The 27,621-nt window shown below is 46.8% G+C and overlaps 1 protein-coding gene across 2 annotated transcripts in view; it reads left to right on the forward strand.

The window, feature by feature from the left end:
- ALS2CL (ALS2 C-terminal like) overlaps nt 1–27,621 on the forward strand; it is a 125,936-nt gene that overhangs the window by 57,077 nt on the left and 41,238 nt on the right. For both annotated transcript variants that reach the window (XM_040431511.1, XM_040431513.1), the window contains 3 exons: nt 24,007–24,148; nt 24,527–24,635; nt 25,000–25,189. In XM_040431511.1, the coding sequence (XP_040287445.1) occupies nt 24,050–24,148; nt 24,527–24,635; nt 25,000–25,189 (398 nt within the window). In that variant the 5' untranslated portion in view covers nt 24,007–24,049. The remainder of the gene's footprint in view (nt 1–24,006; nt 24,149–24,526; nt 24,636–24,999; nt 25,190–27,621) is intronic.

Below are 27,621 nucleotides of genomic sequence, written 5' to 3' on the forward strand. Positions count from 1 at the left end.
CTGTTATCAGACATTTCAGAGGAGAGGATGACTGTAGGACAGGAGAATACAGTCTATTGCCCCCTGTTATCAGCCATTTCAGGGGTGAGGATGACTGTAGGACAGGAGAATACAATCTATTGCTCCCTGTTATCAGCCATTTCAGGGGAGAGGATGACCGTAGGACAGGAGAATACAATCTATTGCTCCCTGTTATCAGCCATTTCAGGGGAGAGGATGACTGTAGGACAGGAGAATGCAGTCTATTGCCCCCTGTTATCAGCCATTTCAGGGGTGAGGATGACTGTAGGACAGGAGAATACAGTCTATTGCTCCCTGTTATCAGCCATTTCAGGGGAGAGGATGACTGTAGGACAGGAGAATACAGTCTATTGCTCCCTGTTATCAGCCATTTCAGGGGTGAGGATGACTGTAGGACAGGAGAATACAGTCTATTGCTCCCTGTTATCAGCCATTTCAGGGGAGAGGATGACTGTAGGACAGGAGAATACAGTCTATTGCCCCCTGTTATCAGCCATTTCAGGGGAGAGGATGACTGTAGGACAGGAGAATACAGTCTATTGCTCCCTGTTATCAGCCATTTCAGGGGAGAGGATGACTGTAGGACAGGAGAATACAGTCTATTGCTCCCTGTTATCAGCCATTTCAGGGGTGAGGATGACTGTAGGACAGGAGAATACAGTCTATTGCTCCCTGTTATCAGCCATTTCAGGGGAGAGGATGACTGTAGGACAGGAGAATACAATCTATTGCCCCCTGTTATCAGCCATTTCAGGGGTGAGGATGACTGTAGGACAGGAGAATACAATCTATTGCTCCCTGTTATCAGCCATTTCAGGGGAGAGGATGACTGTAGGACAGGAGAATACAGTCTATTGCCCCCTGTTATCAGCCATTTCAGGGGTGAGGATGACTGTAGGACAGGAGAATACAGTCTATTGCTCCCTGTTATCAGCCATTTCAGGGGAGAGGATGACTGTAGGACAGGAGAATACAGTCTATTGCTCCCTGTTATCAGCCATTTCAGAGGAGAGGATGACTGTAGGACAGGAGAATACAATCTATTGCTCCCTGTTATCAGCCATTTCAGGGAAGAGGATGACTTTAGGACAGGAGAATACAGTCTATTGCTCTCTGTTATCAGCCATTTCAGGGGTGAGGATGACTGTAGGACAGGAGAATACAGTCTATTGTCCCCTGTTATCAGCCATTTCAGGGGAGAGGATGACTGTAGGACAGGAGAATACAGTCTATTGTCCCCTGTTATCAGCCATTTCAGGGGAGAGGATGACTGTAGGACAGGAGAATACAGTCTATTGCTCCCTGTTATCAGACATTTCAGAGGAGAGGATGACTGTAGGACAGGAGAATACAGTCTATTGCCCCCTGTTATCAGCCATTTCAGGGGTGAGGATGACTGTAGGACAGGAGAATACAATCTATTGCTCCCTGTTATCAGCCATTTCAGGGGAGAGGATGACCGTAGGACAGGAGAATACAATCTATTGCTCCCTGTTATTAGCCATTTCAGAGGAGAGGATGACTGTAGGACAGGAGAATACAGTCTATTGCCTCCTGTTTTAGCCATTTCAGGGGAGAGGATGACTGTAGGACCGGAGAATACAGTCTATTGCCCCCTGTTATCGGCCATTTCAGGGGAGAGGATGACTGTAGGACAGGAGAATACAGTCTATTGCCCCTGTTATCAGCCATTTCAGGGGAGAGGATGACTGTAGGACAGGAGAATACAGTCTATTGCCCCCTGTTATCAGCCATTTCAGGGGAGAGGATGACTGTAGTACAGGAGAATACAGTCTATTGCCTCCTGTTTTTAGCCATTTCAGGGGAGAGGATGACTGTAGGACAGGAGAATACAGTCTATTGCCCCCTGTTATCGGCCATTTCAGGGGAGAGGATGACTGTAGGGCAGGAGAATACAATCTATTGCTCACTGTTATCAGCCATTTCAGGGGAGAGGATGACTGTAGGACAGGAGAATACAATCTATTGCTCCCTGTTATCAGACATTTCAGGGGAGAGGATGACTATAGGACAGGAGAATACAATCTATTGCCCCCTGTTATCAGCCATTTCAGGGGAGAGGGTGACTGTAGGACAGGAGAATACAGTCTATTGCCCCCTGTTATCAGCCATTTCAGGGGAGAGGATGACTGTAGGACAGGAGAATACAATCTATTGCCCCCTGTTATCAGCCATTTCAGGGGAGAGGATGACTGTAGGACAGGAGAATACAGTCTATTGCCCCCTGTTATCAGCCATTTCAGGGGAGAGGATGACTGTAGGACAGGAGAATACAATCTATTGCTCCCTGTTATCAGACATTTCAGGGGAGAGGATGACTATAGGACAGGAGAATACAATCTATTGCCCCCTGTTATCAGCCATTTCAGGGGAGGGGATGACTGTAGGACAGGAGAATACAGTCTATTGCCTCCTGTTATCAGCCATTTCAGGGGAGAGGATGACTGTAGGACATGAGAATACAGTCTATTGCCCTCTGTTATCAGCCATGTCAGGGGAGAGGATGACTGTAGGACAGGAGAATACAGTCTATTGCCCCCTGTTATTAGCCATTTCAGGGGAGAGGATGACTGTAGGACAGGAGAATACAGTCTATTGCTCCCTGTTATCAGCCATTTCAGGGGAGAGGATGACTGTAGGACAGGAGAATACAATCTATTGCCCCCTGTTATCAGCCATTTCAGGGGAGAGGATGACTGTAGGACAGGAGAATACAATCTATTGCCTCCTGTTATCAGCCATTTCAGGGGAGAGGATGACTGTAGGACAGGAGAATACAGTCTATTGCCTCCTGTTATCAGCCATTTCAGGGGAGAGGATGACTGTAGGACAGGAGAATACAGTCTATTGCCCCCTGTTATCAGCCATTTCAGAGGAGAGGATGACTGTAGGACAGGAGAATACAGTCTATTGCTCCCTGTTATCAGCCATTTCAGGGGAGAGGATGACTGTAGGACAGGAGAATACAGTCTATTGCTCCCTGTTATCAGCCATTTCAGGGGAGAGGATGACTGTAGGACAGGAGAATACAATCTATTGCCCCCTGTTATCAGCCATTTCAGGGGAGAGGATGACTGTAGGACAGGAGAATACAATCTATTACCCCCTGTTATCAGCCATTTCAGGGGAGAGGATGACTGTAGGACAGGAGAATACAGTCTATTGCTCCCTGTTATCAGCCATTTCAGGGGGGGAGGATGACTGTAGGACAGGAGAATACAGTCTATTGCCCCCTGTTATCAGCCATTTCAGGGGAGAGGATGACTGTAGGACAGGAGAATACAATCTATTACCCCCTGTTATCAGCCATTTCAGGGGAGAGGATGACTGTAGGACAGGAGAATACAGTCTATTGCCCCTGTTATCAGCCATTTCAGGGGGAGGATGACTGTAGGACAGGAGAATACAGTCTATTGCTCCCTGTTATCAGCCATTTCAGAGGAGAGGATGACTGTAGGACAGGAGAATACAGTCTATTGCTCCCTGTTATCAGCCATTTCAGGGGAGAGGATGACTGTAGGACAGGAGAATACAGTCTATTGCCCCCTGTTATCAGCCATTTCAGGGGAGAGGATGACTGTAGGACAGGAGAATACAGTCTATTGCCCCCTGTTATCAGCCATTTCAGAGGAGAGGATGACTGTAGGACAGGAGAATACAGTCTATTGCCCCCTGTTATCAGCCATTTCAGGGGAGAGGTTGACTGTAGGACAGGAGAATACAGTCTATTACCCCCTGTTATCAGCCATTTCAGGGGAGAGGATGACTGTAGGACAGGAGGATACAATCTATTGCCCCCTGTTATCAGCCATTTCAGGGGGGAGGATGACTGTAGGACAGGAGAATACAGTCTATTGCCCCCTGTTATCAGCCATTTCAGGGGGGAGGATGACTGTAGGACAGGAGAATACAGTCTATTGCCCCCTGTTATCAGCCATTTCAGGGGAGAGGATGACTGTAGGACAGGAGAATACAGTCTATTGCCCCCTGTTATCAGCCATTTCAGGGGAGAGGATGACTGTAGGACAGGAGAATACAGTCTATTGCCCCCTGTTATCAGCCATTTCAGGGGAGAGGATGACTGTAGGACAGGAGAATACAGTCTATTGTCCCCTGTTATCAGCCATTTCAGGGGGGAGGATGACTGTAGGACAGGAGAATACAGTCTATTGCTCCCTGTTATCAGCCATTTCAGGGGAGAGGATGACTGTAGGACAGGAGAATACAGTCTATTGCCCCTGTTATCAGCCATTTCAGGGGAGAGGATGACTGTAGGACAGGAGAATACAGTCTATTGCTCCCTGTTATCAGCCATTTCAGGGGAGAGGATGACTGTAGGACAGGAGAATACAGTCTATTGCCCCCTGTTATCAGCCATTTCAGGGGAGAGGATGACTGTAGGACAGGAGAATACAATCTATTGCTCCCTGTTATCAGCCATTTCAGGGGAGAGGATGACTGTAGGACAGGAGAATACAGTCTATTGCCCCTGTTATCAGCCATTTCAGGGGAGAGGATGACTGTAGGACAGGAGAATACAGTCTATTGCTCCCTGTTATCAGCCATTTCAGGGGAGAGGATGACTGTAGGACAGGAGAATACAGTCTATTGCCCCCTGTTATCAGCCATTTCAGGGGAGAGGATGACTGTAGGACAGGAGAATACAGTCTATTGCCCCCTGTTATCAGCCATTTCAGGGGAGAGGATGACTGTAGGACAGGAGAATACAATCTATTGCTCCTGTTATCAGCCATTTCAGGGAAGAGGATGACTGTAGGACAGGAGAATACAGTCTATTGCCCCCTGTTATCAGCCATTTCAGAGGAGAGGATGACTGTAGGACAGGAGAATACAGTCTATTGCCCCCTGTTATCAGCCATTTCAGGGGAGAGGATGACTGTAGGACAGGAGAATACAGTCTATTGCTCCCTGTTATCAGCCATTTCAGGGGAGAGGATGACTGTAGGACAGGAGAATACAGTCTATTGCCCCCTGTTATCAGCCATTTCAGGGGAGAGGATGACTGTAGGACAGGAGAATACAGTCTATTGCTCCCTGTTATCAGCCATTTCAGGGGAGAGGATGACTGTAGGACAGGAGAATACAATCTATTGCTCCTGTTATCAGCCATTTCAGGGAAGAGGATGACTGTAGGACAGGAGAATACAGTCTATTGCCCCCTGTTATCAGCCATTTCAGAGGAGAGGATGACTGTAGGACAGGAGAATACAGTCTATTGCCCCCTGTTATCAGCCATTTCAGAGGAGAGGATGACTGTAGGACAGGAGAATACAGACTATTGCTCCCTGTTATCAGCCATTTCAGGGGAGAGGATGACTGTAGGACAGGAGAATACAGTCTATTGCCCCCTGTTATCAGCCATTTCAGGGGAGAGGTTGACTGTAGGACAGGAGAATACAGTCTATTACCCCCTGTTATCAGCCATTTCAGGGGAGAGGATGACTGTAGGACAGGAGGATACAGTCTATTGCCCCTGTTATCAGCCATTTCAGGGGGGAGGATGACTGTAGGACAGGAGAATACAGTCTATTGCCCCCTGTTATCAGCCATTTCAGGGGGGAGGATGACTGTAGGACAGGAGAATACAGTCTATTGCCCCCTGTTATCAGCCATTTCAGGGGAGAGGATGACTGTAGGACAGGAGAATACAGTCTATTGCCCCCTGTTATCAGCCATTTCAGGGGAGAGGATGACTGTAGGACAGGAGAATACAGTCTATTGCCCCCTGTTATCAGCCATTTCAGGGGAGAGGATGACTGTAGGACAGGAGAATACAGTCTATTGTCCCCTGTTATCAGCCATTTCAGGGGAGAGGATGACTGTAGGACAGGAGAATACAGTCTATTGCCCCTGTTATCAGCCATTTCAGGGGAGAGGATGACTGTAGGACAGGAGAATACAGTCTATTGCCCCCTGTTATCAGCCATTTCAGGGGGGAGGATGACTGTAGGACAGGAGAATACAGTCTATTGCTCCCTGTTATCAGCCATTTCAGGGGAGAGGATGACTGTAGGACAGGAGAATACAGTCTATTGCCCCTGTTATCAGCCATTTCAGGGGAGAGGATGACTGTAGGACAGGAGAATACAGTCTATTGCTCCCTGTTATCAGCCATTTCAGGGGAGAGGATGACTGTAGGACAGGAGAATACAGTCTATTGCTCCCTGTTATCAGCCATTTCAGGGGAGAGGATGACTGTAGGACAGGAGAATACAGTCTATTGCTCCCTGTTATCAGCCATTTCAGGGGAGAGGATGACTGTAGGACAGGAGAATACAGTCTATTGCCCCCTGTTATCAGCCATTTCAGGGGAGAGGATGACTGTAGGACAGGAGAATACAGTCTATTGCACCCTGTTATCAGCCATTTCAGGGGAGAGGATGACTGTAGGACAGGAGAATACAGTCTATTGCTCCCTGTTATCAGCCATTTCAGGGGAGAGGATGACTGTAGGACAGGAGAATACAATCTATTGCCCCCTGTTATCAGCCATTTCAGGGGAGAGGATGACTGTAGGACAGGAGAATACAATCTATTGCTCCCTGTTATCAGCCATTTCAGGGGAGAGGATGACTGTAGGACAGGAGAATACAGTCTATTGCACCCTGTTATCAGCCATTTCAGAGGAGAGGATGACTGTAGGACAGGAGAATACAGTCTATTGCTCCCTGTTATCAGCCATTTCAGGGGAGAGGATGACTGTAGGACAGGAGAATACAGTCTATTGCCCCCTGTTATCAGCCATTTCAGGGGAGAGGATGACTGTAGGACAGGAGAATACAGTCTATTGCTCCCTGTTATCAACCATTTCAGGGGAGAGGATGACTGTAGGACAGGAGAATACAGTCTATTGCCCCCTGTTATCAGCCATTTCAGGGGAGAGGATGACTGTAGGACAGGAGAATACAGTCTATTGCTCCCTGTTATCAGCCATTTCAGGGGAGAGGATGACTGTAGGACAGGAGAATACAATCTATTGCTCCTGTTATCAGCCATTTCAGGGAAGAGGATGACTGTAGGACAGGAGAATACAGTCTATTGCCCCCTGTTATCAGCCATTTCAGAGGAGAGGATGACTGTAGGACAGGAGAATACAGTCTATTGCCCCCTGTTATCAGCCATTTCAGGGGAGAGGATGACTGTAGGACAGGAGAATACAGTCTATTGCCCCCTGTTATCAGCCATTTCAGAGGAGAGGATGACTGTAGGACAGGAGAATACAGTCTATTGCCCCCTGTTATCAGCCATTTCAGAGGAGAGGATGACTGTAGGACAGGAGAATACAGTCTATTGCCCCCTGTTATCAGCCATTTCAGGGGAGAGGATGACTGTAGGACAGGAGAATACAGTCTATTGCCCCCTGTTATCAGCCATTTCAGAGGAGAGGATGACTGTAGGACAGGAGAATACAGTCTATTGCCCCCTGTTATCAGCCATTTCAGGGGAGAGGATGACTGTAGGACAGGAGAATACAGTCTATTGCCTCCTGTTATCAGCCATTTCAGGGGGAGGATGACTGTAGGACAGGAGAATACAGTCTATTGCCCCCTGTTATCAGCCATTTCAGGGGAGAGGATGACTGTAGGACAGGAGAATACAGTCTATTGCCCCCTGTTATCAGCCATTTCAGGGGAGAGGACGACTGTAGGACAGGAGAATACAGTCTATTGCCCCCTGTTATCAGCCATTTCAGGGGAGAGGATGACTGTAGGACAGGAGAATATGCTCTAGGCATTTATGATTATTTATTGAGACTACAAGTCTCAGCATGCACTGGTAGGTGAACAGTTTGTAGGTGACCTGATATCAGGATTGTTCCTTGTGCTGACATTTTGTACGTGGTTAATCAGCTGCACCGCACAGCATCACTTGCCTTGTCTTCTGCGTGGTGATAGGCTGGGAGATACATAGATATTAGATAGGAGATAGATATGAAATTGAGTGATAGATCAGGGATATTTGGAGTCACATTGTGACACATTTCCCCTCAGTCTTTGTTGCCACATTTCCTGTGTTTCTTTTTCCTCTTGTGCTTCGCTGATTGTCACATTTGTCACGTTGTTGTTCATCATCAGGTGAGATTTACTGTTCTGTAATAACTTATAATGTTTGATTCCTGGCTTTATAATCCCCACATGTGTAATACTGGAAGTCAGTGGTCATTAGACTGCTGTATTTATTGGTTGTAGTGGAGGCCAGTGGTCTTTAGAATGTTGTATATGCTGGTTCATACTGGTTGTAGTTGAGGTCAGTGGTTATTAGACTGTTTATACTGGATTTAGTAGTGGTCACTGGTAGTGATGATCGAGGACGCTCGGCCGAGTACCACATGTGCCCGAGCGCAATGCTCAATAAATGTGCAGGGAGGTTCTGGCACTGTAATAACGTAGCCATGTTTGTGGCAGGCGCAGCACTATGAAGTCCCTTTTTCGCTGTGGCATTAGAAAAATTTTGATATCTCTGACTTTTAGTCTAACCAGACTGTCTATTACTCTGTAATTCCTCTAGCGCCGTTTTATGGAAGCAGTAGGTTTAAAGAGCACACCAAATGCTGGAAATAACTTCTTTATTAACTTCAACTTTTCTCATATATAACACTGCTGCCTCGGCAGCAGATAGTCCATGTACAAAACACGTGTTGAAAAGATATGCATACCGCCATTTTGTGATAAGATGGTGGTTCAACTGTTCAATCTTGTCATTCAACATAAAATGGTGGATATATTTCTCTCTTCAGTATCTGTACTCTCACTTTAAGTTATTTAAGCACTTTATGATCTCTCTGAGAGGAATATTTGAGGTCTAACTAATAGTTCTGCTTGCTCAACTTGGTTTCCAGTATGCAATTGCTTATGATCTGGTATGAGCAGTTCGCAGTTTGTATGCAATTTGTATGGAATCTGGTTTGTATGCTTGCAATTTGTATTTGCAATTGTATGGTTGCAATTGGTGGAACTGTAAGTAAACACATATATATCTACTTCAGTATACAGTTCTAAACACAATACTAACAATATGAACATTATATAACTGTTTTAACTTCCTATTTTGGCCTCTTGTTCGCATAAAACTCAGCTCTCAGTGGAGTGAATGTCTCTTCAGCTCCTGTCTCTGGTGAATAATGATTCTAGCAGCAGGAGCTGGGGGAATTCCCAGACAGGCTGTGTGTGAGGCTGGCTGTGATTGGTGAAAACTCTTGCTGTGTGAGAAGCTGGCTGTGATTGGTCTAGACTTCTGCCCAGCAACAACAGATTAAAACTATACTTTCTGTTGTTTCTGCTGTGTCACTGAGCTTACCTTACATTACAAAATAAATCTTAAAGGCATAATATCTTTTTCTGCTTCTGTGAACACAAACTATTATACGACATCCAAAACATGAAGTCACTGTAAATAACTCTGCTTTTGTCTTTAACACATAAACATAGGAACTGTATTAGGCTATTGGCAGTTCTAGCTGTATACACATATCAGCTATACTAGCAACCTAGGACAGGTCTTAGCTGGCCAGCTACAATGTTGGCAACTGGCATTACAGTGATTGGCTGGCCGTAACGCGTCATGAAACGTGTTCGGCTGAGTTTTAGTCAGGGGGAGCTGAGCATAGGAAGGGACAGACAGTGTAGGGAATGTCCATTTAAGGACTATTGTGTGTGACAGCAGCAATACAGGGAGTGCAGAATTATTAGGCAAGTTGTATTTTTGAGGATTAATTTTATTATTGAACAACAACCATGTTCTCAATGAACCCAAAAAACTCATTAATATCAAAGCTGAATATTTTTGGAAGTAGTTTTTAGTTTGTTTTTAGTTTTAGCTATTTTAGGGGGATATCTGTGTGTGCAGGTGACTATTACTGTGCATAATTATTAGGCAACTTAACAAAAAACAAATATATACCCATTTCAATTATTTATTTTTACCAGTGAAACCAATATAACATCTCAACATTCACAAATATACATTTCTGATATTCAAAAACAAAACAAAAACAAATCAGTGACCAATATAGCCACCTTTCTTTGCAAGGACACTCAAAAGCCTGCCATCCATGGATTCTGTCAGTGTTTTGATCTGTTCACCATCAACATTGCGTGCAGCAGCAACCACAGCCTCCCAGACACTGTTCAGAGAGGTGTACTGTTTTCCCTCCTTGTAAATCTCACATTTGATGATGGACCACAGGTTCTCAATGGGGTTCAGATCAGGTGAACAAGGAGGCCATGTCATTAGATTTTCTTCTTTTATACCCTTTCTTGCCAGCCACGCTGTGGAGTACTTGGACGCGTGTGATGGAGCATTGTCCTGCATGAAAATCATGTTTTTCTTGAAGGATGCAGACTTCTTCCTGTACCACTGCTTGAAGAAGGTGTCTTCCAGAAACTGGCAGTAGGACTGGGAGTTGAGCTTGACTCCATCCTCAACCCGAAAAGGCCCCACAAGCTCATCTTTGATGATACCAGCCCAAACCAGTACTCCACCTCCACCTTGCTGGCGTCTGAGTCGGACTGGAGCTCTCTGCCCTTTACCAATCCAGCCACGGGCCCATCCATCTGGCCCATCAAGACTCACTCTCATTTCATCAGTCCATAAAACCTTAGAAAAATCAGTCTTGAGATATTTCTTGGTCCAGTCTTGATGTTTCAGCTTGTGTGTCTTGTTCAGTGGTGGTCGTCTTTCAGCCTTTCTTACCTTGGCCATGTCTCTGAGTATTGCACACCATGTGCTTTTGGGCACTCCAGTGATGTTGCAGCTCTGAAATATGGCCAAACTGGTGGCAAGTGGCATCTTGGCAGCTGCACGCTTGACTTTTCTCAGTTCATGGGCAGTTATTTTGCGCCTTGGTTTTTCCACACGCTTCTTGCGACCCTGTTGACTATTTTGAATGAAACGCTTGATTGTTCGATGATCACGCTTCAGAAGCTTTGCAATTTTAAGAGTGCTGCATCCCTCTGCAAGATATCTCTCTATTTTTGACTTTTCTGAGCCTGTCAAGTCCTTCTTTTGACCCATTTTGCCAAAGGAAAGGAAGTTGCCTAATAATTATGCACACCTAATATAGGGTGTTGATGTCATTAGACCACACCCCTTCTCATTACAGAGATGCACATCACCTAATATGCTTAATTGGTAGTAGGCTTTCGAGCCTATACAGCTTGGAGTAAGACAACATGCATAAAGAGGATGATGTGGTCAAAATACTCATTTGCCTAATAATTCTGCACGCAGTGTATATATTTTTTTGTGCATCTTGTGCTAAATAGCATCTAATAGGCTGCTGCAGACAGTGAGATTACCAGCGCCACAGCTCCAGTCTAACGTGTGCACCTAAAATTTTTATCTGTGACATCCAGTGTACTTTTTTGCGTAGACGCTGCGGACAGTGACATTACCGGTGGTACCTCTCCTGTATAACATTTCCACATCCCAAATACCTGTGACATTCCCTGTAATTTTTCATTAGCCGCTGCTGACATCAGCGACATTATCTGCGGTACATCTCCTGTGTGACATTTCCACATCCCAAATACCTTTTTAAATGTTTTTGCGCATACACTTCCAAATCCTACACTACTGTATGTGTGACAGACTTTCAAGCATATATCACATTTAAAATGAAGAAGGCGAGCAGTAAGGGACAGGGCAGTGGCCGTGATGCTGATGGCGCAAGCAGCGGCCGTGGCCCTGGGCGTGGTGAAACTGTGCCTGCTGCCAGAGCACAAGAAAAACAATCATCCACGATACCTAGCTTCATGTCCCAGTTTGCAGGGCGGCGCAGGACACCACTCTTGAAGTCAGACCAGTGCGACCAGGTGGTCGGTTGGATAGCAGCAGATAATGCTTCCAGTGGGTTAAGCACCACCCTGTCTTCCACCAAGTCCAGTCTTGATCCTCCTTCCTCCCACCATGGAGAGTCTGGCCAAACAAGTGATCCCAAACTCGGATATTCCGAGTAGATCTTTTCAGCGCCATTCCTTGATTTGGCCCTCTCGCTAAGCACGCTTGAAGAGGGACAGATCTTGTGCCCTGATTCCCAAACTCTTAAGCATCCACAGTCACAAGACGATGAAGGTGGGGAACGGCAATTAATGTTTAAAGAGGTGGATGATGATGAGACACAGTTGCCAATAACTCAACAGCAATTACTGTCTCAAGAGGTTGAGGAAGAGGATGAGACACAGTTGTCAATCACTGAGGTTGTGGTTAGGTGTAATGACCGACGTCACGCACAGGGAGGAAAACAGGGAAAGCCCTGCCCAAGGGAGAGGGAAAGGTGGTGACCCCTAACTCACCTTGCGGCTGGCACCTGACTGCCCTGACGTCCCTAGACGGGTTCCTCACCCGTGCGGCGATCACGTGCCTAAACCCTGGCTTTCCCTAATATGAGCCCTAGATAGTGAACGGGCCGGTGGGATCGCTAGTCCGCACCACTATCACTAAGAGAGGACACCAGGGAGAGGACAGACAAAACAGACAAACACATACACCCAGGTGGGCGACCACAATAGACCAAAAAGGTCCAACAGGGATCCGGAGGGTAGCGTTCTGGACCAACTACCAGAGAACGCAGCAACACAGCTCCAGAAGGTCAGAATAGATGTCCAGGCAGGAAGCTCTATCTCTGGCAACCAGAGAAGTGTGAGAGAGAAATATAAGGAGGTCTGGGAGTGCTGGACAAGGAACAGCTGAGGAGAAGGAGCTACGGATCCCTGAGTGAGCCAAAAGGGTTTGCAAAGCAAACTCAGAAAGCTACCATAAGGAAAACAGCCCTATCTTAAATAGAGCGTGCAGCCAACCGCTGCGACTTCCTGACCCCGGGTATAACGGTGTCAGGCGTGGTTCTCGATACCCTCGTGACATTAGGTCAACAAATCAGGAGGATGATCTGAGTGAGGAAGTGGAAGAGGAGGTGGTGGACAATGAAGTCACTGACCCAACCTGGGAAGGTGGAAAGCCAAGCGAGGACAGCAGTACAGAGGGGGGGGATCCGCAGCACCGCAACAGGCTGGAAGAGGCAGTGCGGTGGCAAAAGGGAGAAGACGGGCCACACCAAACAGGCCTGCAACTGTTCCACAGAGCACCCCCTTGCGTAAATCTCCCTTGCCAAGGGGTAGGTGTTCCGCGGTATGGCGCTTTTTTGAGGAAAGTGCGGACGACAAAAGAATAGTAGTTTGCAACCTGTGCCATACAAAAATTAGCCGGGGCGTGAACACTAGCAACCTCACCACCACCAGCATGATCTGCCACATGGCATCCAAGCACCGTAATAAGTGGGCCGAACGCCTGGGTCCACAATCTGTGTCTGCGGGTCACACCACTGCCTCCTCTTCCCCTGTGTTACGTGCTGGCCAAGGATTGCGGGCTCTACGTCGACCAGGGTTTCCGCCAGCACCTACATTAGTAGCTCCAACTCCCACTTCTCCTCCGCTTCCACCTCCGAATTATCAGCGTGCAGCTCCAGTCAGTCATCAGTCAGTAGCTGGAAGCAGTGTAGCACTGCAGTGGGGAAGCGGCAACAGGCCGTGCTGAAGCGGATATGCTTAGGTGACAAACAGCACACCGCCGCAGAGCTGTGGCAGGGGATAAGAGACCAGACTGAGCTGTGGCTCTCGCCACTCAACCTAGAACCAGGCATGGTTGTGTCTGATAATGGCCGCAACTTGGTGGCGGCTTTGGAGCTCGGCAAGCTGACACACATCCCATGCCTAGCCCACGTGTTCAACCTTGTGGTTCAGCGGTTTCTCAAAACCTACCCCAATTTGCCTGAGCTACTGGTAAAGGTGCGCTGTATGTGTGCCCATTTCCTAAAAGTCATCAACAGCTTCAGCCGATCTGTCAACGCTGCGGCAGCGCTTGAAATAGCCAGCTCACTGGCTGTTGTGCGACATGAGCACGTGCTGGAACTCCACGTTCCACATGTTGGCCAGGCTTTGTGAGCAGCAGAGGGCAGTAGTGGACTACCAGCTGCAACATGGTCGTCGCCTTTCCAGTCAGATTCCGCTCTTCACAAGCAAGGAGGGGGCATGGATGTCTGACCTTTGTGAGGTTTTAAGAAACTTTGAGGAATCAACACAGATGGTGAGCGGCGATAACGCTATTATCAGCGTAACCATCTCACTGCTGTGTCTACTCAAACGCTCGCTGCTCACAATTAAGGACAACGATTTGCATGTGGAAGAGGTGGAAATGGGTGAAGACATTACACAGGGTGATAGCCAGACCACCCTCAGTTCATCTTCTCAGCGCAAATTGGACGATCAAGAGGAGGAGGAGGAGGAGCAGGAGACGGTTGCCTCCGCTACAGAGGGTAGTACCCATGGAAGTTTAATTCCAACTGCTCAGCGTGGGTGGGCAGAAGAAGAGGAAGAAGAGGATGAGGAGATTGAGAGTCATCCTCCTGATGACAACAGCGAAGTCTTGCCTGTTGGTACTCTGGCACACATGGCTGACTTTGTTAGGCTGCCTTTCCTGCGACCCACGCATTATACGCATTTTAGACAACATGGATTACTGGTTGTTAACCCTTCTTGACCCCCGCTACAAAGGGAACTTCTCATCTCTCATTCCTGTGGTGGAGAGGACGAGCAAAACGGTGAAATGCCAGAAGATCCTTGTTGAAAAATTGCTCCAAAAATTTCTAGCTGACAACACTGGCTGCAGAGAATGTAGTTCCTTGGCCAACCGAGGAAGGGAGAGGAGGGGAACACACAGCAGTTCCAACAGAGGCAAGGCAACACTCTCCAAGGCCTGGGACAGTTTCATGCGCGGCCTAGTGTCACAAGGAGGGAAAAGTTTTGAAAGATGGTTAAGGAGTACGTAGCAGACCATGTCAGCATCCTCAATGATCCCTCAGTGCCTTACAACTATTGGGTGTCCAAGCTGGACACGTGGCACGAACTGACGCTCTACGCCTTGGAGGTGCTGGCCTGACCTTCCGCCAGCTTTTTGTCTGAGCGGGTATTTAGTGCCGATGGGGGCATTATAACAGATAAGCGTATCCCGCTGTCAACTGAAAATGCTGACAGGTTGACTCTTATAACAATGAACAAGATTGACCCTGACTTCTTGACTCCACCAGAGGAAAGCTGATGAACATAAAGGCACTTTAAGTTGTTTATAATGTACTAAATACACTGTATTCCCATGCACCCCTTCCACCACAAACAAGGGTATATGGTTGAATCTTCCTTTTCTCATCTTCCTCCTCCTCTTACATCAAATCAACATGCTTATTCGTCGCATATAATGCCCTTCGCATATAATGTTTAACAGGGTCAGCTTAACTGCAGGCCCTCGCATATAATTTTTTTGAGGGTCAGCTCACCTGCAGGCCCTCACCTACAATGTTTTAAAGGGTCAGCTCACAAGCAGGCCCTCGCATATAATGTTTTACAGGGTCAGCTCACCAGCAGGCCCGCACTCAAAATCTTTTACAGGGTCAGCTCACCAGCAGACCCTCGCATATAATGTTTTACACGGTCAGCTCACCAGCAGGCCCGCGCCTAAAATCTTTTACAGGGTCAGCTCACCAGCAGGCCCGCACCTACAACCTTTTACAGGGTCAGCTCACCAGCAGGCCCTCACCTACAACCTTTTACAGGGTCAGCTCACCAGCAGGCCCTCGCATATAATGTTTTACAGGGTCAGCTCACCTGCAGGCCCTCACTCGGACAACATCGAAACCAGCAGCGACCTGGGAGTCCAAGATGCATCCAGACATCCTCCCCATGCTGTTCCCGAACCATTTCGGTGGTGTTTCCATTAATTTCTGACCTTTTTCTATGAACCAGACACCCTCCTCTCTTCAGAGCAGGGGGTGCCTGGTTTAATGCTCTGGTTCTCCCATTGACTTCCATTATACTCGGGTGCTCTACTCGATCAACACTAGTCACTGGTCATTAGACTTGTTTATACTGGTTGTAGTGAGGGTCCATGGTCATTAGGATGTTGTATATACTGGTTGTAGTAGAGGTCAGTGGTCATTAGACTGTTGTATATGCTGGTTGTGCAGTGACCAGGAACGGGTTCGCTGATGCCCCTTTTAGTGCAGTGGCCGGGTCAGGTGGATAATATATCCTGAATTTGTTCGTGATGCCAATTGCAGCGTGCGCAGGGTACCATCCCAGGGCCCTTCCAAGGTGTTATAAAGCACGTCCCAGATTAGGAATGCCGGAGTGGTGTAATGGCCTATAATGTCTCTATAGTTTTGTGGAAGTTGTATCACGGTGTCTCCTACCTGGGTACAGCTGGACTCCTGGATCACTTGCAATATATTTGAGTGTAGTAATAGTAGGAGTAATAGAGGAACTTTGCAGAATAAATGATGTCCAGACCTTTAGATAAAGTTCAAACGTTTCTTTACTTGAAATAACTTGCATCCAAGTGGCATACAACTTTGGTCTCTTGGTCCCAGCAGGTTTTGGCAATCATTGGCAGGAATGATTACTTCTGCTTTAAATGTGGAGCTTGCAGGATAAACGTCTGCTTGGTAGCTCTGCAACTATGGCAGGATTAGCTTCTGCACATCTGGTACTTTCTGCTATGTGGGGACAGACAAGCTGAGGAGGAATTGGCTTCTCCTAGGCACTGGACTTATCTCACAGGTGGATTCTTAGGGGATGCTTTCTTCCTGGAACTCTGGAGGTTGTCTGTAGTTTCTGCTTCTCTCATCCAGCAGAGCTGAAGGTGCTCAGACTGGGTATATGGCCAAGTCTCAGCCGAGACTAGGTCCTTGCTGACTTCCCTAAGCAGGTGAACTCCACACACACACACACACACCCTACCCCTAGCAGAGGGTGGGCTACACTCTTACTAACTTCCTTCTTCACCCAAACTGCAGAATGTGGGACCAGTCCACCTCTCCACAGAGGGGGAGCTAAGCTGGAATAATCCATTCTAGCTCAGATACACTAAACTGTAAACTTGTACCTGCCAATGTGTTGCTGCCACCTACTGGTAACCAGGCAAATTACATGAACAATTGCATTTAACATGGATTTATATGCACATTTGTGGAAGACATAATGTAAATTATATCAGATGACAGTATAAAGGCTCTTAGAAGATAGTAGCGGGGTAGAAGCGTGCAGTAACACAACTCTGGGGTGTTACAGTTGTAGTAGTGGTCACTGGTCATATATACTGGTTGTAGTGTTGGTCAGTGGATTAGGGTTACCTACTTGATGCATGGCAAAGACCAATCTACTGAAAACACATCAGTCTGACACGTTTCGGTACACTGGCCTTGGCCTGGCATCCAGTAGAGACACGTCGGCTTTCGCGGCTTTACTGATTGTTTTTTAGCCCGCCCTTGTAATTTTCGCTCAGTTGCCAGAGAGAGGCGAATCATTTAAAAAGAGGCGGAGGAGAGGTGGAAAGTGAAGTCTGGTCTGGGGTCTGATATTACTATAGGGGTCTAGTCTGGACTGTGATATTAATACAGGGATCTGGTCTGGGGTATGATATTAACCCCTTCCTGACCAGGCCGTCCTTAAAAGGCGGGGGGCCTGCTGTTTCTTATAGCAGACACTCGCGGCTATTGTCCGCAACAGGCGGTCATGCCGGCTGCGGACATTTTACACTTCAGATGCCGTGGTCAATCCTGACCACGGCATCTGAGCGCATAAAACACTGGAAGCGCGCGCTTCCCGTGATGCTCCGGCTCCCCCGTGCGGCGATCAGAGCAGCGGTGTGATATTAATATAGTGCTCTAGTCTGGGGAGTTATATTTTTTAGGGGTCTCGTCTAGGATCTGATATTAATATAGGGGTCTGGTCTGTGCTCCGATATTAATATAGGGGTCTGGTCTGGGGTGTAATATTGCTATAGCGGTCTGGTCTGGGGTTTAATATAATACAGGGGTCTGTCCTAGGCTCTGATATTAATATATATAGGGTTCTGGTCTGGGGTGTGATATTAATATAGGGGTCTGGTCTGGGGTGTGATATTTTTTATAGGGGTCTGGTCTAGGATTTGATATTAATATAGGGGTCTGTCCTGGGCTCTGATATTAATATAGGGTTCTGGTCTGGGGTGTGATATTAATATAGGGGTCTGGGGCCTGATATTAATAAAGAGGTTGGGGGTCTGATATTATTATAGGGGTCTGGTCTAGGGTCTGATATTAATATAGGGGTCTGGTCTGGGCTCTGATATTACTATAGGGGTCTGGTCTGGGGTTTAATTTAATACAGGGGTCTGTCCTGGGCTCTGATATTAATATAGGGGTCTGGGGTCTGATATTAATATAGGGGTCTGCTCGGGGGTCTGATATTAATATAGGGGTCCGGGGTCTGATATTAATATAGGGGTCTGGGGTCTGATATTAATAGAGGGGTCTGGTCTGGGGTGTGATATTACTATAGGGGTCTGATATTACTATAGGGGTCTGCTCTGGGGTCTGATATTACTATAGGGGTCTGCTCTGGGGTCTGATATTACTATAGGGGTCTGGTCTGGGGTCTGATATTACTATAGGGGTCTGCTCTGGGGTCTGATATTACTATAGGGGTCTGCTCTGGGGTCTGATATTACTATAGGGGTCTGGGGTCTGATATTACTATAGGGGTCTGCTCTGGGGTCTGATATTACTATAGGGGTCTGCTCTGGGGTCTGATATTACTATAGGGGTCTGCTCTGGGGTCTGATATTACTATAGGGGTCTGGTCTGGGGTCTGATATTACTATAGGGGTCTGGTCTGGGGTCTGATATTACTATAGGGGTCTGGTCTGGGGTCTGATATTACTATAGGGGTCTGCTCTGGGGTCTGATATTACTATAGGGGTCTGCTCTGGGGTCTGATATTACTATAGGGGTCTGCTCTGGGGTCTGATATTACTATAGGGGTCTGTTCTGGGGTCTGATATTACTATAGGGGTCTGCTCTGGGGTCTGATATTACTATAGGGGTCTGCTCTGGGGTCTGATATTACTATAGGGGTCTGGTCTGGGGTCTGATATTACTATAGGGGTCTGGTCTGGGGTCTGATATTACTATAGGGGTCTGGTCTGGGGTCTGATATTACTATAGGGGTCTGCTCTGGGGTCTGATATTACTATAGGGGTCTGCTCTGGGGTCTGATATTACTATAGGGGTCTGCTCTGGGGTCTGATATTACTATAGGGGTCTGCTCTGGGGTCTGATATTACTATAGGGGTCTGGTGTCTGATATTACTATAGGGGTCTGTTCTGGGGTCTGATATTACTATAGGGGTCTGCTCTGGGGTCTGATATTACTATAGGGGTCTGTTCTGGGGTCTGATATTACTATAGGGGTCTGCTCTGGGGTCTGATATTACTATAGGGGTCTGGTCTGGGGTCTGATATTACTATAGTGGTCTGCTTGGGGTCTGATATTACTATAGGGGTCTGCTCTGGGGTCTGATATTACTATAGGGGTCTGCTCTGGGGTCTGATATTACTATAGGGGTCTGGGGTCTGATATTACTATAGGGGTCTGCTCTGGGGTCTGATATTACTATAGGGGTCTGCTCTGGGGTCTGATATTACTATAGGGGTCTGCTCTGGGGTCTGATATTACTATAGGGGTCTGCTCTGGGGTCTGATATTACTATAGGGGTCTGTTCTGGGGTCTGATATTACTATAGGGGTCTGCTCTGGGGTCTGATATTACTATAGGGGTCTGCTCTGGGGTCTGATATTACTATAGGGGTCTGGTCTGGGGTCTGATATTACTATAGGGGTCTGGTCTGGGGTCTGATATTACTATAGGGGTCTGGTCTGGGGTCTGATATTACTATAGGGGTCTGCTCTGGGGTCTGATATTACTATAGGGGTCTGCTCTGGGGTCTGATATTACTATAGGGGTCTGCTCTGGGGTCTGATATTACTATAGGGGTCTGCTCTGGGGTCTGATATTACTATAGGGGTCTGGTGTCTGATATTACTATAGGGGTCTGTTCTGGGGTCTGATATTACTATAGGGGTCTGCTCTGGGGTCTGATATTACTATAGGGGTCTGTTCTGGGGTCTGATATTACTATAGGGGTCTGCTCTGGGGTCTGATATTACTATAGGGGTCTGGTCTGGGGTCTGATATTACTATAGTGGTCTGCTTGGGGTCTGATATTACTATAGGGGTCTGCTCTGGGGTCTGATATTACTATAGGGGTCTGGTCTGGGGTCTGATATTACTATAGGGGTCTGCTTGGGGTCTGATATTACTATAGGGGTCTGCTCTGGGGTCTGATATTACTATAGGGGTCTGCTCTGGGGTCTGATATTACTATAGGGGTCTGCTCTGGGGTCTGATATTAATTTAACCACCCCTTTTTATATGAGCAACATCCCTCAGAAAAGCCGCTCCATTATTTCCGTGACCCACTGTTGGCGTCTCGTCCTGTGCGGGATTTTGCTCCTTTTGATAAATCAAAGTAAATAATTGGTGAACCTGTCGCTCATTGTTGGATGGTGTAATTCCGACAACCCTCCCCCACATCTCTAGTTGTCAGCCATTTCTTACAATCTTTTCTCATCTGTTCTCTGGATTCCGGGCAGGGTGTGGAAGATAATTATATGGCGGCTCTCAGACGTGTTCATACAGCTCACCGTGGGTGTATAGCCATGTGTGACCTCCGACCCTGGGACTGCATGACACGCCCATTCATTCTACATAAATATTTGTCATAAACAATATACATATAAAACTAATATATACAGTATATACACACACATACAGTAATATACATACAAATATACATCTTGGATACGCAATATAAATAATACTGTCATATCATACAGATCAGGAGTCCTCCTCGGCATCGTGCGTGTAAACGCTGTCATTTCTGAGAATATTCCGCTGATAATTATTGATGTGACCGGATATTCTCATCGGCTCCTTGTAAAAAGATCAAAAGTAAAATATTACTGGTGCAAGGATTATTATCATTATTATTAATCAGCATCACATTTCTAGAATTGTGACATGGGATGAAAAAGGTTAAATTGCAGAAGAATCCTATTACACTGCGGTCATATCAGAGGGCGGTCATATCAGAGGGCGGTCATATTACACTGCGGTCATATTACAGTGTGGTCATATTACACTGCGGTCATATTACACTGCGGTCATATTACAGTGTGGTCATATTACAGTGCGGTCATATTACACGGCGGTCATATTACACTGCGGTCATATTACAGTGTGGTCATATTACAGTGCGGTCATATTACACGGCGGTCATATTACACTGTGGTCATATTACACTGCGGTCATATTACACGGCGGTCATATTACACGGCGGTCATATTACACTGCGGTCATATCACATAGCGGTCATATTACACTGCAGTCATATTGCGGTGAAGCTATATGACATAAGTTATTTTACATCAGGTTAACATTATAGCGGGTCCATATTGCAGCGCCAGCAGCAGGGTGATGTTATACCAGGCTGATATTGTGGTGATAATATAATAACATTTGCAAAGACAGGTGCACTCTGCGGTCTTACTAAACCCTCAAACTGATGTTAAAATTGAGAGATTAGCCAACATACCCTGCTTAGAGGACATGGCTGAGCCCGAGCACCGCGCCAAGGTTTCTCAAGTAGCTCGGGACCTAACGCTAAACCTACCTGTGCCGTATGGGCGATACCAGGAGCCAGTGGGCGAATTACAGGAGCGTCAGGTCCGACTCACAGACAACTCACCAGTTACCTCCAGCATGGAACCATGCTTGCAGTGGGAGGAGGGAGGAGTCTATATATAGATAGAGATGCCTGTAGGTGTAGAAACTCCGAGTCTGAATGTGCCTTTATTTCCGTCCATAGGCAGCACTGGTGCATGTGAGGCCCGGGCGATACCAGCCGGTCTTGGGTGGGGTTCAGAGCCCTCTGCCTCCCCCCATTGTATGCATGGTCACATGCTGGAGGTCACTGGGAGATTGCTGGGAGTCGGACCTCACGCTCCTGTAATTTGCCCACTGGCCCCTGGTATTGCCCATACAGCACAGGTAGGTGAGTGCTAGGTCCTTGGCGCGGTGCTCGGGCTCAGCCATGTGATGTCCTCCACAGTAGGACATGTTGGCTAATCTCTAAATTGTAACATCAGTTTAAGGGTTTAGTGAGACCGCAGAGTGCACCTGTCCTGTTATATTGTTCATCACATCCACATCATTGCTATCCTGTGTAGGATGTCCATTGTGGTACTTGTGGTCCGCTGCGGACATCCTCCACTCATTGCATTTTTGCTGGGGATCGTCGTTAGCAACGGGCCACAAGTGCAGGATCTGCCCCCCCCCCCCCCCCTGTATATAGATGCACAACTGTATATGGGTTTGAGCACTTACTGCCTGTTTAACACAACTTTTTCAATTTTTTAATATTGTGGTGATGTTGCAGGAGGGTAATATTACATAACAGTATATTACAGTACAGTCAGGTTATACAGGGGCCATATTACAGAACAGTATATTACAGTACAGTCAGGTTATACAGGGGCGATATTACAGAACAGTATATTACAGTACAGTCAGGTTATACAGGGGCCATATTACAGAACAGGTATATTACAGTACAGTCAGGTTATACAGGGGCTATATTACAGAACAGTATATTACAGTACAGTCAGGTTATACAGGGGCCATATTACAGAACAGTATATTACAGTACAGTCAGGTTATACAGGGGCCATATTACAGAACAGTATATTACAGTACAGTCAGGTTATACAGGGGCCATATTACAGAACAGTATATTACAGTACAGTCAGGTTATACAGGGGCTATATTACAGAACAGTATATTACAGTACAGTCACGTTATACAGGGGCCATATTACAGAACAGTATATTACAGTACAGTCAGGTTATACAGGGGCTATATTACAGAACGGTATATTACAGTACAGTCAGGTTATACAGGGGCCATATTACAGAACAGTATATTACAGTAGTCAGGTTATACAGGGGCCATATTACAGAACAGTATATTACAGTACAGTCAGGTTATACAGGGGCCATATTACAGAACAGTATATTACAGTACAGTCACATTATACAGGGGCCATATTACAGAACAGTATATTACAGTACAGTCACGTTATACAGGGGCCATATTACAGAACAGTATATTACAGTACAGTCACATTATACAGGGGCCATATTACAGAACAGTATATTACAGTACAGTCAGGTTATACAGGGGCCATATTACATAACAGGTATATTACAGTAGTCACGTTATACAGGGGCCATATTACATAACAGGTATATTACAGTACAGTCACATTATACAGGGGCCATATTACAGAACAGTATATTACAGTACAGTCAGGTTATACAGGGGCTATATTACATAACAGTATATTACAGTACAGTCACGTTATACAGGGGCCATATTACAGAACAGTATATTACAGTACAGTCAGGTTATACAGGGGCTATATTACAGAACAGTATATTACAGTACAGTCACGTTATACAGGGGCGATATTACAGAACAGTATATTACAGTACAGTCAGGTTATACAGGGGCCATATTACAGAACAGTATATTACAGTACAGTCACGTTATACAGGGGCTATACCATTCTATTAGGGTCAGCTAACTGGAGTCTGTTGGAGTCTCCAGTTCACGTCCTGTCTCGTCAGAAGTTAAGACTGCAGTTCTGACACTTCCCCATCCTTTATACTGCAGCTCCTTTTTATTTATTTTTTAACTTGGAACTTGGGAAAGCAGGGACTGCCCTCACAGCATCACCCAGCTTTCCGAGGGCCGTGAACCTGCATGCCGTGATATGGGATAGCTAGGCAAATCAGCCACTCAGGACTTCGGGAAAGCTGGGTACCAACCCGTATGGTTGTCATCAGATAGAAGTAACCCCTTGAGGGGAGGGACTGGTAGTGACTGGGGAGTTGATAGGATATGATACCCTGCGTCACTGTGCGCCCCGCGCCTCATTTCCTCCTCTGTCTCCCCACAGATGATGGATGTGTGACCCATGCTGAACCCCGAGATCAGACGCCATGTCCAGGCCCAGTGGGACCTCACTACCCAGGAGGCTGGCCCGTCGTGACCCCAGCGGGAAAGATGTCAAGAGGCCGATCGATGAATCCACCAAGAAGGTAGGGAGATGCTGGACAGTAATCTGTGGACGCTGGGGCCCCTGACCGAGTCCTGGGGCCCGGAGAAGACGCAATGGGTCAAACGTATCAGACGTGTCAGGTTACAGCAGCTGTGGGGGATTCCAGAAACAGCGCCTCATCTGTACATGGCGGTGTCTGGTACTGCAGCTCCAATCACTTCTCTTTATGAACATGTGACAACCTGTCCGCACCCACATCAATGCCATTACCTCCACACTCAGACCTCCAGTCACCTCCAGAGCTGCACTCAAACAATGTAAATGCATTCCTCTCCTGAACGACTGTGAGCGCAGCTCTGGAGGTGACTGGAGTAGACCTCGTGGACTGCGGTGTAATAATAGTGCCTGTCATTTACAGAACGTGATCCTCACAGAAACAGAGAACCTCCTGAGTTCAGAGGAAGACTTCTTATCGTCGCTGTCACAGATCCACACCGTCGTCCTGAGCAGATTATTACAGGTCACAGGTGATTATAAACTCTCCAAGCCAGAACGTACCGCCCCACGGACTACATGACTGACAGCCTGCCTGTGTATCCTGAGAGGTAGTCACAGCCCCGCCCCCTGCTGATGACATCACTGATCTAATGACATGTGATCAGACATAAGATGACACACCTTATTACTGCTGACAACCTGCCTGTGTATCCTGAGAGGTAGTCACAGCCCCGCCCCCTGCTGATGACATCACTGATATAATGACATGTGATCAGACATCAGATCCACACACCTTATTACTCCTGACAACCTGTCTGTATATCCTGTCTGAGAGGTAGTCACAGCCCCGCCCCCTGCTGATGACATCACTGATATAGTTACATTATTTCCCAGATGTTCCGGATCCTTTAGGGAACGATTACCTGACGTTGATGAAGCGTCTGAATGAAAGGTTTCATGGCGTCTGGGATGTGACCGCCGGATGTTTCCAGACCCTAAAGGAGTCTCCCGGGCGGCTGGCGGGGGACATCCAGGACCTCTACCTCCTGACAGAAGAGGCTCGTCTCCTCCAGGTCTACAGGGGGTGAGTACATGTCCTGCCGCCCTCACCTTACACTTACATTCAGCCTGTGCTCAATCACATCCAGAGCTGCGTTCGAAGTTCTGCTGGAAGCTGCCTGTAGTTTATCTGCACACTGAGCACGTGAGCTAACCATCGCCTCCGAACTGTCACCTGAACTCATCTGGTAACAAGAGACTGAAATGTGGATGCAGCTTTGGATGGAACTGGAGTAATAGATGCACAGTGTACATTAAGATCAGTGAAGAGCAGCAGTTTCCTGTGCGGAGACATGTCGCTGGAGGCTTCCTTCCAGGACCCTGCAGATGATGAGGGTTATCTATATACTGCCCCGTATCACACAGGATAGGATTAGATACACAGCTCAGCAGACAGTATCACACAGGAGAGGATTAGATACACAGCTCAGCAGGGAGTATCACACAGGATAGGATTAGATACACAGCTCAGCAGTCAGTATCACACAGGATAGGATTAGATACACAGCTCAGCAGACAGTATCACACAGGATAGGATTAGATACACAGCTCAGCAGACAGTATCACACAGGACAGGATTAGATACACATCTCAGCAGACAGTATCACACAGGATAGGATTAGATACACAGCTCAGCAGACAGTATCACACAGGATAGGATTAGATACACAGCTCAGCAGACAGTATCACACAGAATAGGATTAGATACACAGCTCAGCAGACAGTATCACACAGGATAGGATTAGATACACAGCTCAGCAGACAGTATCACATAGGAGTGGATTAGATACACAGCTCAGCAGACAGTATCACACAGGTTAGGATTAGATACACAGCTCAGCAGACAGTATCACACAGGATAGGATTAGATACACAGCTCAGCAGACAGTATCACACAGGATAGGATTAGATACACAGCTCAGCAGACAGTATCACACAGGATAGGATTAGATACACAGCTCAGCAGACAGTATCACACAGGACAGGATTAGATACACATCTCAGCAGACAGTATCACACAGGATAGGATTAGATACACAGCTCAGCAGACAGTATCACACAGGATAGGATTAGATACACAGCTCAGCAGACAGTATCACACAGGATAGGATTAGATACACAGCTCAGCAGACAGTATCACACAGAATAGGATTAGATACACAGCTCAGCAGACAGTATCACACAGGATAGGATTAGATACACAGCTCAGCAGACAGTATCACATAGGAGTGGATTAGATACACAGCTCAGCAGACAGTATCACACAGGATAGGATTAGATACACAGCTCAGCAGACAGTATCACACAGGATAGGATTAGATACACAGCTCAGCAGACAGTATCACACAGGACAGGATTAGATACACAGCTCAGCAGACAGTATCACACAGGATAGGATTAGATACACAGCTCAGCAGACAGTATCACACAGGATAGGATTAGATACACAGCTCAGCAGACAGTATCACACAGGACAGGATTAGATACACAGCTCAGCAGACAGTATCACACGGGATAGGATTAGATACACAGCTCAGCAGACAGTATCACACAGGAGAGGATTAGATACACAGCTCAGCAGACAGTATCACACAGGATAGGATTAGATACACAGCTCAGCAGGCAGTATCACACAGGATAGGATTAGATACACAGCCCAGCAGACAGTATCACACAGGATAGTATTAGATACACAGCTCAGCAGACAGTATCACACAGGATAGGATTAGATACACAGCTCAGCAGACAGTATCACACAGGATAGGATTAGATACACAGCTCAGCAGACAGTATCACACAGGATAGGATTAGATACACAGCTCAGCAGACAGTATCACACAGGATAGGATTAGATACACAGCTCAGCAGACAGTATCACACAGGATAGGATGAGATACACAGCTCAGCAGACAGTATCACACAGGATAGGATTAGATACACAGCTCAGCAGACAGTATCACACAGGAGAGGATTAGATACACAGCTCAGCAGACTGTATCACACAGGATAGGATTAGATACACAGCTCAGCAGACAGTATCACACAGGAGAGGATTAGATACACAGCTCAGCAGACAGTATCACACAGGATAGGATTAGATACACGGCTCAGCAGACAGTATCACACAGGATAGGATTAGATACACAGCTCAGCAGACAGTATCACACGGGACAGGATTAGATACACAGCTCAGCAGACAGTATCACACGGGATAGGATTAGATACACAGCTCAGCAGACAGTATCACACGGGATAGGATTAGATACACAGCTCAGCAGACAGTATCACACAGGATAGGATTAGATACACAGCTCAGCAGACAGTATCACACAGGATAGGATTAGATACACAGCTCAGCAGACAGTATCACAGAGGACAGGATTAGATGCACAGCTCAGCAGACAGTATCACACAGGATAGGATTAGATACACAGCTCAGCAGACAGTATCACACAG

Source organism: Bufo bufo, chromosome 5 (genome assembly GCF_905171765.1).
Source record: "Bufo bufo chromosome 5, aBufBuf1.1, whole genome shotgun sequence".
Classification (NCBI taxonomy): domain Eukaryota; kingdom Metazoa; phylum Chordata; class Amphibia; order Anura; family Bufonidae; genus Bufo; species Bufo bufo.